Here is a 16,230-nt window from a genome sequence, read left to right as displayed (position 1 = left end):
CAGAACTGTCTCCTGCTGAGCCCTCTGGCCCTGGGTCCCTCAGTGGGTTGAACCCCTTGTGCATCTTGCCTGCCCCGAGGGACTGGCAACCATTCCCACTGGCTTTGTGCCATGCAGCAAGAGAAGTAACTGGCTCCTGGTTAATAGGTTGGCACTGGAGTTTGGATATAAATAGCCATTTTTTGGAAAGCAATAGCTTTGCTGGGCCTGTTTTGGTACATGCTAAATTATGACAAAGTGGCATGGAGAGTGGAGTAATGTTGTGTAAGGGCCTTGGGATTAACAGGCCAGTATTTCCCAAGCCTTTGGCTGCAGTTAGATCCCCAGAGAGAACCTGAAACCTATAAGCATGTCCTGTGCTGCAGCGGCCCAGGGGGGCACAACAGATGCAGTGGTGTCATCATCCTCCCATTGTCCTGGCAGAGGAAAGTTGTGCACAGCTGGGCACTCAGATACTGACCCTGCTACTGAAACAACCTTCTTCAGCCCATGTCACATGCATATATTGGCTATAATCCTGTGTTATCCACAGATGGATCCATGACTGGAGATCACAATGAGTGATGGCCTTTCTCTGGACCTAAACAAGCACACAGACATCCAATCTCTGCTGGCAAGAGACCCCCTCCATCCCAGCCTCATGCTCAGGTTGACTTCCATGCCCCTGCTGCCCCAGCAGCTTCCCTAAAGCTTTGCAGGACTTTTTTTACCATCACAGCAGGGGATGGCAACTTACTGTCTGCCTTCTCCTCCACGAGGTCAGTGCTAATGCATTTCTGTGCTGAGCCTCCTCCCACCAGGCTCCTGCTAGGGCTGGGGTGTGGTCACTGAGGATGGCCCTTCCCATACTTCATGGAAGCCTATGAAAAGGCAAAGCAGGAAAAATGCGTTGGGTTGGTAAAGGGAAGAGAGCGGTGTGTGATATTTGCTTGGGGAGGGTAAACGAGGGTTGCACAAGCAAGCAGTTGGGTTGCACAGTCAGAAGCAGTGGAATTATTTAACTTAAGTTCCAGTGATCAACTGAGCTGCACTTTCTCAGGAGGTTTTACCCAAAACATCTTACTCTTTAATTGGGGCAAACTGGGAAAAGGCACCTGGTCCAGGAGTGCAACTCTGCTGACGTGCCCTGAGCTGTGCCTTGGCTCATCCTTCAGTGGGAGGGAAGGGGGTCGCAAAATCATTTGAGGGGGATTGAAGTGGTGTGTTGTGAAGAAATCAGTAGCAGCTCAAACTCTTCAGGACAGAGAAATAAATTGAGAACAGGCTGCAAGTGCTTCGAACAAACCTTCAGACTTGCCAGGAATCTGCTAACTACCTTTAATGGCTGGCAGCAGCTCCAGTCCACTGTAGAGGTGAGCCCAAAACCCTCTGAGCCAAGGATTACAGCCATTCCTCATTCTCCATCTGCAAAGCAATCATGTGGCTGAGGACACCAAGGGACTTATTGACAAAGTAGCTACAAGGAACAGATACTTTCAGGTGGCTCAATAAACAAGCACCCCCTTGTCGATGCGCTGCAGTCTCACCCTTAAAGAACACATCAAAATCTGTAGAATCATTTAGGTTGGAAAAGACCCCTAATATCATAAAGTCCAACTGCTAACCCAGCACTGCCAAGTCCACCACAAAACTATGTCCATAAGTGACACATCTATGTATTTTAAATACCTCCAGTGTGACTCAGCCACTTCCTTGGGTAGCCTGTTCCAATGCTTGACAAACCTTTCCATGAAAGTGTTTTTCCTAATCTCTTATGTAAACCTCTCTTGGTGTAACCTAAGGCCCTTGTCCCATCACTTGTTACTTGGGAGAACGCCTCACTACAACCTCCTTTCAGCTGGTCGTAGAGAGCGACAAGGCCTCCCCTGAGCCTTTTTTCTCCAGACTGAATACTCACAGCTCCCTCAGCCACTCCATGTAGTACTTATGTTCCAGAGTCTTCACCAGCTCCATTGCCCATCTCTGGACACACTCCAGCACCTCAATGTCCTTCCTGGGGGCAGAGGTCCAAAACACAGGATTCAAGGTGTAGCCTCACCCATGCTTGGTACAGGGGAACAATCAGTGCCCTGGTCCTGCTGGTCACACTATTGCTGATACAAGCCACGATGACATTGGCCTTCTTGGCCACCTGGGCACACTGGTGGCTCAGCTGGATGTTTACCAGCACTCCCAGGTCCTTTTCTGCTCTGCAGTTTTCCAGCCTGCTCTCAGCCTGTAGTGCTGCCTCCTCTGGCTGTTGTTTATTGTCTTGTACAGCAGTAGCCAGATTAAGTTCTAGCTGGGGTTTGGCCCCACAAATTTTCTCCCTGCATAACCTTACAACATCTCTGTAGTTCTCCTGAGTTGCTGCTCCTTTTTCCAAAGGTCACAAACTCTCCTCTTTTTCCTGAGCTCCAGCCCAAAGCTCTGTCCAGCCAAGTCAGTCTTCTTCCCCACTGGCTCCTCTTTCGGCACACAGGGACAGCCTATTCCTGTGCCGGTAAGATTTCCTTCTCGAAGCATGTCCAGCCCTCCTGGACTCCTTTACCCCTCAGAACTGCCTCCCAAAGGACTCTGTCAGTCAGTCTCCTGAGGAGATCAAAGTCTGCCCTCTGGAAGACCAAGGCAGCCATTCTGCTGACTCCCCTCCTTACTTCTCTGAGACTCCATTATTTCGTGATTGCTGTGCCCAAGACAACCATCGCATCACCCACAAGTTCCCCACCACAGGAGCCAGGAGACTGAGAACATTATTTTCTTCTGCTCCTGTATTTCAATTGCATTCCCCAAAACTTTTGCCTTCTGCCATGCTCCTCCCTGCAGCAAAGTGCAGTGGCCTGTGTTGGCACTCCCAAATGTGCAAGTCTTGGCACCAAGGCCCATATTTGTGTATTTTCCAAGGAGATCAACAGGTGGTCAGATCTGGACAGTGAGTGCCTGGAGGCATGAGCCATTGCTGGGAGAAGAAAACTTCTCCAGGGGAGCTCTGTGCATCTGGCAATGGTTGGCAATAAGCCAACCACAGCTCCATCCTGGCCTTATGCCATATAACCTGAGCAACAGCACAAGGACCTGGTAAAATCCAGTTGCAGGGTATGGAGAGTTGTGCTCCAGAAGTGAGGAAGGCGAGTGCCCAGCCTCCTTTGATCCAACCCATGCTGCCTGGTGCTCCTGAGGGCAGGGAGACCTCCACCCATGCAGACAGGCTTCTGCATGAGTCTTGCACAAACTGCCAGAATGACCTACTTCTGCATCTGTGGGATGTCCCTCTCCTCAGCTCCTGCAAACGGTTTGGAAAGGACTGACCATTTTAAGCACGTGTCAGTGAAATCCAGCTCCCCAGCTTAGGTTGTCTAACACAACATTTGCTATGCCTCAGACTTCAGAGCTTTTCCAAACCCCTCAGGACTGTAAGGCTAATTTAGGCCAGCTTCTGGAGTTTTACAAGACCCAGATGAGGTACTACAACTGTTCATTCTCTCTTCCCATTCTTATAACCCCAGGTACCTGGCACTGCTTGAGAAAACACATGGAATGTGCTCTGGGAAGAAGCCAGGGGCACTGGGCAAGGCTGAACCCTCCCTCCTAATGCTTTGGCACACAGCAGAGTCAAAAAACACACTGTCACCACAGGGGCAAAATGGTCCATTGGCAGCAGGGAGAGCCATCACTGCTCCTCACTCCCAGTCCAGCCCCTGAATCTCAATGCAGCAGGGTCCCTGGGCTGGCATGGTGACTGGGTGACAGCCAGGAGTGCCAGGGCAAAGGCACCATCAGTGGGGGCTGCTGATATTGTGATGGGTCTGAGCTAAACAAGACTATTGCTTGTCTGAAACAACCCCAAAACATTTTCAAACTTGCTCTAGCCCAGTAATAAGCTAGAGAGTAAAAAGGACAGATCAAATAACCTTCCTGCAGAGGGTGAGAGGACAGTTTAACTAGCAGTGCCTTATCCAGCATGGCCAGATCCACTGTGTCCTGCTGGTGCTTATGCACTATGACACTTGCATGTATTTCTCTGCCTAGGAATAGTCACACCAAAAGCCTCCCATACAAAATCTGAATCTCCCATGCTCTCCTGGCTTCCTTGCACCCAACCACAAGGTATTTGAGGACCTTTTACCTTGATCAGATCATCAAGGTAAAAGTCATACCTCTGGGGTCTGATTTCATTAGTGTAGAGCACAGCTTCACTACGGGTTTTTAAGTTGTGATGAGTTGTTATTCCCCCAGGGCAACACACAAGTGCTTGAGCGCTCAGGTTCCTCAGACAATTCAAACTCAAGTTCTTCTCCATTTATTTGGTACCAGGCACAGAGACCTGTGCAGTTCCCAGCACCCCTTCACTTCCCCAAACACTTCATCACCCAAATTTCCACTGCCATATATTTTAAAACCTCTGCTGTTCTCTTCACAAGCCTCAGAACACAGGCATCTTTTGAAGCCCTTACTCCTTGAATTCCATGCCTTTGCACAACCATCAGCTCTCAAACAGTAAATGGCTTTCCAGTTTGCAATGTCACAAGTATCCCCTAAAATCATGACTTCCCAAGACTAGCATCCAAAAATTGACTGCCTGCCAGTCGCACTGGCACTCATAGACTGGTGCCCGTAGGAAACAGCCAGCCCACCACATGCCCTCTAATACATGAAAACACAGAAGGGCAGGTATAAGACCAAATCATTTAGAAGCACAGGCTGGAGTGAGGAGCTGTGATGGATAATGAATCTACTTTAATATTTCTCCCCCAAGAAGACACCCAACTTCCACTTATTCTAGGGCAAACTCAAAAGGTTTTATTTTAATTTTTTTTTTTAGCAAATTCTATCACGTAAATGTTAACAAAAAACATCTGTACAATTGCCATGATACACTCAAAAGTGAAACAAATAAGATATAAATACAGATATGGATGTAACATGACAAAAGCGGAAAAAATAGAAAAAAATACATGCGCATGAACACGGTGCCAACAAAGTCATTTCTCGTGGCTGGCATTTTTCAGAGCGTTTTTTACTTCCCATTTAAAACATTGTTAGCAACGTCCTGTGTATACTACAAAGGTCTAGTTTTCTGTCCCTTAATATGTAATATTATGCTTGATAAATAAAGGGGTGGGGAGAAAAGGTTTTGATGACAAAGATGCAAGTTACATTACTTATACAGGTTATTGGTAAGCTAGTAATAAGCATTAAAAAGACAGTCTTGTATTGTATTGTAATCCAGGCAAGCACACATAGTGTACCTTAAGAAAGCCACATGCCTCGATATTTCTGAACTACATGAGAACTACAGTACGTAGACCTGTGGGGCGGATGGAGCCTGTATTTGCCCATGCCCACGGAGCACTGGTGCAGCCAATGGCAGAAAAAACATCCACATCTGAGATTTCGGCAACCTTGCAGCCAAGAGCTGCTGTCTGCTGAGAGTTTTCTCCCATTCAGATTTTTAAAGCATGGTGGGCAAAGAAAATACACTTTTTTCCTTTTTTTTTTAACCTCTTTTTTTTTCCTTTTTTTTTTTTTTTTTAAAGGTTACGAAAAATTGAAGCCCTGCATAATGGGCAGCAAGAAAAAAAAAAAAGGCAGCTGCAGTAGGTGGCTACTGCCAGGAGAACGTGAACACAAGCTTCACCGGTGCGGTGAGACACTGCAGCATGCAGACCTTCCTCTGCAAGCCTGCGTGGACACTGTGATTTGTAGCCAGAGAGACCTTTATGCTTGTTGAAGAGAAAACAAAATGATTGTACAGCTTGTTGAAGTCAAAACTGGAGATCAGAGAGGTGACATTCAGAGTTAGCCCTTTGAGTACTTCAAAGGAAACACAAAATAAAAATTGGGTCATGTTCAACATACTAAACAACTTTACTATGTACATTATACGCAATGATTTATAAATACCTAAAGCAGAATGCTCCCTACTGTATACAGGTATAACACACTTCTAGAGTACTCAAAGGATGAACAGTCCTCGACTGACTCACATAACGAAATTAAGTAGCACATTAATGAGCATCTGTTGACAAACAGAACTGAATTTGATTCAGAAAGTAAGGCCTGATTCTACCATGTGCAGCCCCAGGGGTGCCAATGACATCGGAGAGCGCAGGCTGGTCGCTGCCTGCAGCAGGTCACACACCTTTGCAAGGATGAGCTGTCAACTCCGACTGAGGTGTCATGTCAGGGACGTTACAGTGCATTCACTCTCAGTGCATACTAACAGGATTTTATAAAATATATAAAATCATTTGAAAAGGAATTCAATTCCTGGAGATTTGCTACAGTGTGCCATTCAAAGAAAAAAAAAACACCAAACCAACAAACAGCAAACAATGATGGACCAAGCTCCATCACAGCTGGGAGGGACTAACACCACCTGGTCAACTGTGCTGACCTTCTGAACCCCAGAACTGGAACAGAAGATGCTGAACTGAGATGGGGAGAAAGAAAGGCATAAATACTAAGCAGTTAGAAGTACAAATTAAAAAAAAAACAAAACAAAAACACCCCCAAAAAGCCTAACCCACTACTAAAAATTCAAACAAGACAGCTAACTGCTGCCAACAAGTCAGCTGAATATTTCCTCAAAAGGAAAAATAAATTTGTGTTAAAATAAAATTTGAATAATTCAAAAAAATTTTAAAAAGAGCATTCTGACAAGCATATTGAAAGATGTTGAAAAGAAATGGTCCACAGAAAGGGAGACACAAACTATGGAGCAGCCAATCCTTCCTTTACTGAGGATGGCTTTTCTGAGCCTGCAGAATCCCACACACCAGGACTGCACACAGTTTCTCCTGCCATAGTATTAGTTGTTGGGAAAGATGAGGGAACTAGCCCTGCAGCCAGAAAAGGCCTGGACATGTATAAATCAGGAGGTGGTCACCTTCTCTGCTCTCATGTGAGCAGGAAAAGGGACCAACAAGCTTTGCAGCCCAATACCACATAGTCCTCACCAGCCCAATCCCTCCTGAGATGAGTACTGGGAGAGGAGCTGGCACCAAGCATCAGCTCCCAGCATAGCTCCTCAGGGATGGGGCTGAGACACAGAGGGATGAACTGATGGAAGGGGCTTTACCCTTCCCTGCTGCAGTAATGGAAAGTCTCATGTTCTCAGTATGTTCCCAAGGTGTCCCTTCAGCTCCCCAAAGTGGAAATGGAGGAAGCTGGAGAAACTCCAAGGCACTGAGAGCAGCCAGGGAACATACATCCATCACCACAGCTGCAGCCGTAAGCTGCATGTCCACCATCCTCTTGCATCGCTGGCACTGGGGACAAAACCCAGTTGTGATCTGCTGCAGGTTTGGGGTGGGCATGCCCATCAGCCAGGATCCAGGCCAGGGCCAAACAAAGCACTAATCAGCAACATCCTACTTTCCCTGGTTACAGGTAGAGCCAGGGGGAGCTCCCCCTTTGCAAACAGAAGGGTCTTTATTTGGGAAAGGGTGATGCTGAATGTTATTTGACTGCTGCTGGTTTGCCTCTGACCTGGTCTGTGTCATCAGGCTGCAAAAGGATTTGCTCTGCTGCACCCTTACCCAGAGCACCCTGCTAACAGCAGTGCCCAGCAAGGGCCCTCTGCACTGCTCCAAAATGCAGAGCACCCTGCAGGCCTATGTGTCGGGATGGTCAGGAAGGAGGAGGCTTCTAAGGGTAGTTAACAGCACTGCAGGGTCTTCAGGCACAGGAGGGGCTGTGGCAGGCAACCAGCACTGTCCCAGCTGGTTCAGAGGTGCTTCCACGTGGTATTTCTGCTCAGATTCAGACACCCTTTCTGTCCTCTGGGATGAACATTTTGCCCAAAGCACAAAGGAGTTGTGGGGACAAAGTCACTCACCACCCAGCACCAGTGGGTCAGTCAGAGCAGCAGATCAGCCCTTTGATGCTACAGACTTCAAGAAAAACATCTGGCACTGAGGTACAGCTCTGCCAGCTCCCACCGTCCACCCATGAACACACACAGAGCCTAACCCAATCCCCACCCACCTAACTCCACCATCCTATTCGCAGACATCAGTCCCAGAACTGGGTCTCAGGTTCCCTTTGGGGAGTAAGAAGTAACCTGGAGAGTCTTTTAAGCATATGAAAGAGCCAAATGGGTTGAGAGGGGAGAAATATTTACACAGTCAATGAAAGGAGCAAAATCCCAGCTGTTACGCACAGCACAGCTGGCTGGAGAGAGATCAGCCCATCCAGGGTCTGTCAGAACTATGTACAAAAACTCAGGTGTTTATAAAGAACCTACTTTTTCATTACTCACTTGGTATCTCTTAAGTATTAAAGCATCTGAGGCTGAAATCACAGCCACATCTGCAAAGATCTCCCCGTGAAGAGCCTTGCAAGTCAGGCAAGCTGCAAGAGGGAGTACAAAACAGGAACACAAGACTTGTAAGAAGAGGAGAACCTAGCCAGAATGGTTGCGGGGAGAGAGCAGGTAACTAGCACACAGAAACCAAAACGGGATAAACTAAACCAACAAGATTTGTTTGACTTTTACATGTGTCCAGGTTCTTGGACTCAGTGTTGGAACGCTAACTTAAACATACTTCTGAGATTTCAGCAGGCTATACCAATATGTTTAAGTATGGCTTCCTGTTGTTCACTTTTAATGAAGACTGCAACACAGACCTTGCTTCCTTTACATTCAATACCAGTAAGATTCTACATAAAAGCTTTTAAGGGACTAAAATACTGATTGCAATAAATATCTGCATGGCCTCCTTAAGCGGATGGAGCGTGCCAGTGAAGAGTAGCAGAAAGGTCTCTGAGAGGCACCGTTGATTGCTTCTAAGTCTACACATGTCCACATATCTCCATTAACTGTGCGTTGAAACATCTGAAGAGGAACTGCTGTTGCTGTTGGTGGTCTGGGCCCTCTTTATATACAAGTTTAGTAGCTTCATCTGAAAGAAACAAAGAAACATCAGGAGAAAATGCCAGGAAAAACAGGTGGGTACAAACTGACTGCAAATCTAAAAACTCGCATTCTGTGGTGAGCTCAGTTTTGAGTGAGTTGACACTGGGCACTCTGGCGGAAAAACAGAAGCAAAACTGACCATCTTTCAGAACAGAGGCAGGAGGGTATGCCCAGTCCAACTGAAGTTACAGACACATTTAATGGGATTTAGAAAAACCTCTTGCATTTCACTTCAGCAGCCAGCAAGCAGTTCACAGACTCAATCCTGCAGCCTGATTAGGTCAAGCAGGATTCCCACAGAGGTCAGTAGGATTGCAGGCACACTGGTGATCCAAGAGCCATAGGTCCCTCCTAGGAAACACCTTGAACTCTCTGTGCTTTATAAAATGTTCATTTTCAACGACATTGTATCTTCACTAACTTGGTACATCTAGTAAAACTGCAGTTATTATGGCTATATACTTCCTTTCCATGGGTTTGTTTTCTTTTTCCGCCTTGCCACCCTAACTCCAGATCCTGTAATGACTCATGCTCACATTTAACTTTAGACATGCAGGCAGTCTGCATAAACCCAGAAGAATTACTCACATGTTTATAGTTAGTTATGTGGTGGAGTAAGTCCATGGCACCAAGGATACTGGGATAATAAACCCTCTACAACATTTTATAGGGGAATTTCCTAACAGCCCAAATGTAATGAGGCAAACCTCAGCACCCATAGTTGTCTCTTTCCAGAGCAATTTGGAGGCACAAGTAATTTGTTTAAGGACAAGACAACTCCACACAAAAATAAAATCCAAGTGTCTCAGTCTCAGGTTGTTTTGCCCTACATCACACTTCCTACCAATGAAAGAAATTATTGCTTCAAAATGACAGAATGAAGCCCTCTGATCTAAATAGCTATTCACATACAGAGATCTATTTCAGAAACAAAAAATACAGAATTCATCTTAAAATTACATAGAAATCTTGTGTATGATGACTTCAGACAGGAGAAAAAAATTTTATGATGGCTTCTCAAGCAGCTCTGAAAAGCAAGCAAACACCACCCGCTTCAACACAAAAGGCCAGCTCTTGTCTGAAGGACAGAACTGAATTACGGGCTTGGTTTCACTTGCAGCATCAGATCAGAATCTGAATTTTGCAGCTAGCCTGACTCCAGGGTACAAAGTCCTTTGAAGGGCCACTTGAGCTTGCTGTTGTCCCAGAAGAAAAGGGACCCATGTGCAGTGCTATTAAGAGTGAAGCTTTACCTGCATGTCTACCAGCCCTAATCAAAACATGCTGCTGAGAGGGTCTGCTCTCCCACCATCCCTGCCATGCATTCCCATCACTCTCTGCACCAGGTTACCTGTGTAGCCACAGGGCAGACTGAAAGGTATTTAATTTGTATTGCAGATCTGGTTTTCAGCCAGAGCAGCAGCTGATCCAACACACTGCACAGTTGCCCTTGGATGCAACACCAAAGGGGCAAGGCAAACATGGCTGGAGTGGAAAGGACCTGCTCAGTGGCAGCTTGCAGTTAAATCAAGGATCAAATGAAACCAATCTCTGAACCCCATCAAAATTTTCTTAGTGGGATTTCAAATGCTCACACTGCTGAAGTGTTGTGCTGCTCTAGTGGTATTTGTCAGGGTGAGATAAAATTTAACAAGAGTACAGGGAACTTGACCCAGAGCTGCAGTGAAACCACTTTTCTTGCAGCTAGTAATAGCCAGCAGAACAGCTTGCAGTATCAAAACATCAGACACACGTTACTCCTGTACCTTGCTTCCTGTGAGTTGTGCGAGATGAGGTTTCAGTTCTTCTCCAATTACTGAATAAATTGCCACTAAGCAAAACACGCTGGCTTTACGGACACTGCTCTCTGTGTTATCGTAGCCCTAGGAAACAAGACAAAGGGTCAGAAGACAAAGAGCACTCCCCAACATCCTTCCTGAGCAATATACTACAGAGCTGATGTCCATTTTGTAAATGTGGTTGGCCCTTCTACTAACATATCAACAGAAAGGTCCTGCTTAACGTAACAGTTTGCTACCTGAATACCTGAAGAGCAAGAGAATGCAATCACCCAGTACATCTATCTGCTCCTTCTGTTATTACTTACTGCTGTCCTAGGTTATTAATATCTTGTTATTTACAGCATTAAATAACAATTTAATGCTATTTAATGTTAAACACACAGTTTCCTAACATGAGCTTGGGAATCTGTCAGATATACACACTTCTGTGTTCAGTTCAGACAACCATGTGCTATCCTGGATGGTCAGGGCTTCTTGGAGAGGAGCCTACCTATCAGGTAGGAAATACCACAGGAAAGAAAATGCTGAAAGACCCCTGCATGTGTGCTGATCTCTGGCAGCTTGAGCAGGGCTTAGGCCAGCCACCAGGTCACTGAGCAGCTGGTGACATCAGTCCCAAACTTGGGCAAAGATTCATCACTCAGCAGCCATCCCATCCCATCCCATGAGAAACACAGACATCACTTTAGCCTATGGGATGCTGGCTCCTCCGGATGCAGGGTGATCTCTGCCAGGAAAGCCAGAGGAGGGATGCAGCATAGCTGGGCTGTTCTAACTGCAGGGCCAAAGTACAGCCCAAAATGACAGTCTGAAATCCCACAAAGCACTGAGTTACAAAAACAGAAGACCTCAGTGAGCTCAGAGAAACACCAAGCTATTGAAGATCGAGGTAGAGGAAAGGCTGAAGCCAGGCCCACAGCAGAGGAACACAATCCACTGCTGGGAGGACAGTTGGGAAGCAGGGTCCCCGTGGGTCCCAACCCAAAGGCTCCCAAACCCACCAGTTGCCTCTCCTTGACCTCAAGTCTCCCTGTGGGCCTGAGATTATTCTTACATGTGCATCCCAAATTGCTCCCATAGGGGCAGGCAGATCCATGTGGTGTTGAGGTCTGAGAGGACTGCATCCTGGTGGGCACTGGGTTGGCAGAGCCTGCTCTGTCTGTGCCAGTGGGACTGTCACCCCACCTCTCCATCTGCCAAATTGCTGCAAGGCAGCAGCTGCTTCTTCTCCTGGCATTTAATTTAGCAGCTCGCCAGTTGGAGTGTTCACTCAGGAGATGATATAGGCTCAAAGTTCTCTGTGGCCTGAGAGTATTGAGAGGCAGTGCATGGGAGAGTCCCTTGCAGCTCAGTTTCATCCCTCAGGCTCCGAGGGAGCCAGGGTTCCTCATCAGGACCAGGGCAAGCACCACAGCTCTTCCCTGCCAAGCCCTGTTCTTTCCCAGAGATCCCCCACTCCAGGCTGTGGAGCTGCACACTTGTGCTCATACTGCTGCTGTCTGACACTCCTTGCCTGTTCACCACTCTTGCAGTACCCTCAGCGTGGGAAACAAGCATAAAGGTGATACTCTCCACACACAGACCTTCAGCCAGGATCCCAAAATACTTCCCAAATGTAAGGAGTAGAGTTCTTCGATCACTATGAGTTTCTAAGGTAAGGAAATATCACTGACAAACTAGGCTCTGAAACAAGAACCATTTAGAGACATGGAAGCAATTTAAGAAGACATAACAGCCTTTTTAAAGACATGCTGCTCCCAAACTTTTCCAGTGCAGCAAAGCTTCACTGTTCATGTTGCCTCCAACAGTTATGGCTAAAACCACTTTACAACAAAAGTTTAGATCAATACAGAATTGTCCAATTCCCGGAAGCTGGTAATTAAGAAAAGAATTGCAAGAACTGACACTACAAAATTGGGATGAATACTAGGATGCATAAGGGGAATTTCTGACTTTGCTCTTGTCCTTCCAACATTTTATGCTCACCCCAAAGGCTTCTTTATCCCATTTCTCCATGGAAGTCTTACCCACACAAACATGTCTTCCCTTTCACACTGACTGATTTGTTACTGTAACAATCTCTCCCCTATAGACACACATAATCCCTTTCCTCCTTCACTGCCACTTCCCTTATTTTCTTCTTGCTTGCAGCCTCATCCCAACTGCTGGCACCACCAGCTGCTTGTGCAGTGAACCAGAAGACAACATGCTACAGCCAGTGCTCAAAACTAAATTCACAATGTAAAACCAAGCCCCAGCCCTGACAAAAACACAGCTCCCCACCCAGCCTGAGAGGGTTATGAAAAAGAGGCTGAATGAAGTCAGCGGGTAGTTTCAGAGAGGCAAGAAGAAAGGAGCAGCCTGCCTGCTGGGATTCAAATTCAACTGCAAAGTACCATCAAAGCACAGAACAGCTCAGCAGAATTCAAGGGGACTACAAGATGCACAGAGACAGCATAAGATGTTGTTAACCCCTACTCTCACATTTATTACATGGCTGCTACTGGCTTATTTAGGACTCAGGCCAAGTCATCTAACTGTGGAATATACACATAGGACCCTGAGTTTTCTTTTCCTTAACACTAAAACCATCAAAAACTCAAATACAAAAACGTTAATTTACCAAAAATTAAGGGTTTAAAACTTTAATTTACCAAAATCTGGCTCCAGAGAGTCCATTATTTTCTCTCAGGTCACAGACCTAACAAATTACTCAATTTTATTTGTGCTCAGGAGCAGTGACATAGGATTCTGTACCTGTAACAACCCAGGAATGATATCAGGTAGGAGCTGATGCAACGATTCCTTGGAAATCCTCTCAATGACTTTTGTCTGCATTTTGATGGCAGCCAAGTTAATTGGATAATCTGCAGTCTGAATGATGGGGCAAAGCACCTTGATGCACTGCTCAGGGTGGATGGAACTCGCCAGCGTGGAAGCAGCTTCTTCGGCAGCTCTGACGACCTGAAATGAAAGTAGAGCAAACCCTTATGTTAACGAGGTCACACTTGACAGCCAGCACCACTGGAGTGTGCTGGGAATGACTGTCAGGATATGCTTGGCGATGTTCATTAACAGATCTGCAGGAGGCTCTATCGAGCGGTGACCGACTCCGAGAATTCATATCTTTTGCCTCCAGTGACATCTTTATTCCAGCCAGTGGCAAGATGTCCATCCTGCCTAATGTAACTGTGTCATAAGTTGTGTCTACTTTGAAAAAAATCACCTGTCACCTAAGACAGATAGGCACTCCCATCCCAAGAGAAGCAGGAGGATGACATCTCTCCAGCCACTGTCAAAGAACCTAAACCCACTAGCTTAAACTTATACAAAATTTATCTTCTTAAACACCACCCTGCATGGCACTCTTGCACCTTTTAGTATCTCACCTGCCAAGTGCTTGGGTGCCCAAGCTGAGACATCTACGGCTACACAGCAGTGTCCTGCCATTTCCCAAATAGACCATGCTGTATTCAAAACCAGGCTACAGACACAAACAGGCTTTAGGGCGTCCCTGACTGGGCAGCTGCACTCTCAGAACATGTAAGTGGGATCACTATACAAAATGGCAGGAAGAACAAGTGGAAACAGCAGTACCACTCACCTTTTGCAACTAGCCCATACTGTAAAGCAGTCACATAAAGCAAGGGAGATCCTAAATTCAACTCCGTTCTTCCATCAAGGCAAGGCAAATTAACAACTTTCACTCTTCCCCAGCAGGTAGGACAGCTAGTTCAAAGAGGAAAGACCCAAATCTGGTCTCTCCTCCCATGAGAATTTATTCATTTCACATTCTGCAGTAATTGGATAAAAAAGAACAGGATGGGAAGGCAGGTTTTCTTTTTTTCAAGTGTCTGTGCTAATTGCCAGGCAACAAAATGAAGCTTTCTCTTGGTTGCACTCTTCCTGGCCACAAATAACACGCCTTTTGCTCCTCATGTTCTTATTACAATACAAAAGATGGAGGATGCTTTCTCCCCTGTGTTCAGGGTTGACTTTTAAGGGAGGGTAAATCCTGCGTGAACAGAGATGCCCCAGTGGGCAGACTTAAATCCAACACCTCAGTTTTAAGAAGAAAGAAGCATCCTCATGTTTAGGATCTCCCAGCTAGCCCCAGGCAGTCCCTAACCCTGAGCCCAGGAGCAGTAATACGGACTTTCAAGGCATCCCCTCTTTCCTGATTGTGTGGGATGGTCAGGTGCCCAACACTGGTTCTCTGACTCCTCCTAAACTGAGCTACCTGGGGTTGTCTGAAGTCAATGTTTTGCAACCAGCACTAGTAAATCTGTCCCAGGCGAATCACAAAAATGCAAATAAATCCAGCCATCACTGTCACTTAGACTGAAGCCATATCTGCTGAATTTGCCTCATTCTCCTCTTCCACACACTGTGATGGTATAAAACTCAGGGATTTCTGTTTGACTGAGGCAACTCATGGATGTACCTCTAGCAAAGCCTCAAAAGAAGACAAGCTTTCATTATTTTTAAGCAACTATTGTGGATAATGCATGAATCAGGAATATCGGGAAGTTCATCTCAGGTCTCACTAGGATAAGAATGTCTCCCTGTCTGGACTATAAAATATTTTCCTGAAAGGTTTAACTGACTTTCAAGATAGCAGCAATGAACAGTGTGACTAGAAGAGATCATCTCCATCTACAAAGCCTGATTCACCCACAGTCTTTGTATCACAGCCACAGTACTAACAATAATCTTGCAGATGTGCTGACAGCTACCTCCCTGAAACAGGAATGGCACAAGACACTTGTATACCCAGGAAATAATAAAAGTCATCCACTTGACTTCTGGCATTCTCTAAAGCAGATCCAACAGTGAACGTGATTTCAGATACTTCATACAGCACAAATAATGCATGCGAGCAAGGTAGAGGCAGGATGGTGAGATCTTGACTGCTTCTGTATCGATGCCCCATTTTCAGAAGAAAAACTGTCCAAATGCTCCATTTACTTCAGGCCTTTCTCCACATTTAATTAGAATATTAAAACATATTCCAAAAAGAGTGGCAATCCACAATGTGGTCAGCACTAAAAAAGTTTCATCCTCAAAGATCTGTGAATGAGAAACCATGTAGAACAAAAAGCGTGCTTTCCCACTTCCAGCAAGTTTTCCCTCTTCCAGCTATTTCTTTGCTAATTCCTCTTCAATTTCACATGTAAGAAGAATGAAAGTTAGTAATTTTTCCACATAAGTTAGTACTAGCTTAGGAGCAAGCACTATGGGATTTTATTGGCAAAGGAGAGAAACAACCCAGTACTTAAGGGAAACCTAACACCAAGCTTTGATACCACAGAGTTGAATTGCTGGAGTGGATGAAGTCAGGAGCTCCCAGAAGGTCTCCTTTAAAGGAATCCACTTCCTGGCACTGCAGTTTCTGATGTCTGCTTTCCACAAACAATGCAGTGGACTTACAGAGAGCTCTGGTATCTTGCAATCAATTTAACTACATTCACTAACAAGCCACTGGCTAAAAAGCCCCAACTACAAATATTTGGACACAAACACTTGGGA

At 45.9% G+C, this 16,230-nt stretch overlaps 1 protein-coding gene across 14 annotated transcripts in view; it reads right to left on the bottom strand.

Annotated features, from left to right (window-relative positions):
* Nucleotides 1–4,753: 4,753 nt before the first annotated feature.
* CLASP1 (cytoplasmic linker associated protein 1) overlaps nucleotides 4,754–16,230 on the bottom strand; it is a 162,348-nt gene continuing 150,871 nt past the window's right edge. For all 14 annotated transcript variants that reach the window (XM_008922930.3, XM_018072562.2, XM_018072563.2 and 11 more), the window contains 3 exons: nucleotides 13,459–13,665; nucleotides 10,666–10,782; nucleotides 4,754–8,885 (listed from right to left, as the gene is read on the bottom strand). In XM_008922930.3, the coding sequence (XP_008921178.2) occupies nucleotides 8,799–8,885; nucleotides 10,666–10,782; nucleotides 13,459–13,665 (411 nt within the window). In that variant the 3' untranslated portion in view covers nucleotides 4,754–8,798. The remainder of the gene's footprint in view (nucleotides 8,886–10,665; nucleotides 10,783–13,458; nucleotides 13,666–16,230) is intronic.

The sequence above is a fragment of the Manacus vitellinus genome, unplaced genomic scaffold, assembly GCF_001715985.3.
Source record: "Manacus vitellinus isolate BGI_N305 unplaced genomic scaffold, ASM171598v3 scaffold_22_pilon, whole genome shotgun sequence".
Lineage (NCBI taxonomy): Eukaryota > Metazoa > Chordata > Aves > Passeriformes > Pipridae > Manacus > Manacus vitellinus.
Note: the sequence above shows the minus strand (reverse complement) of the source record. Positions and strands in the feature narration are given on the sequence as shown.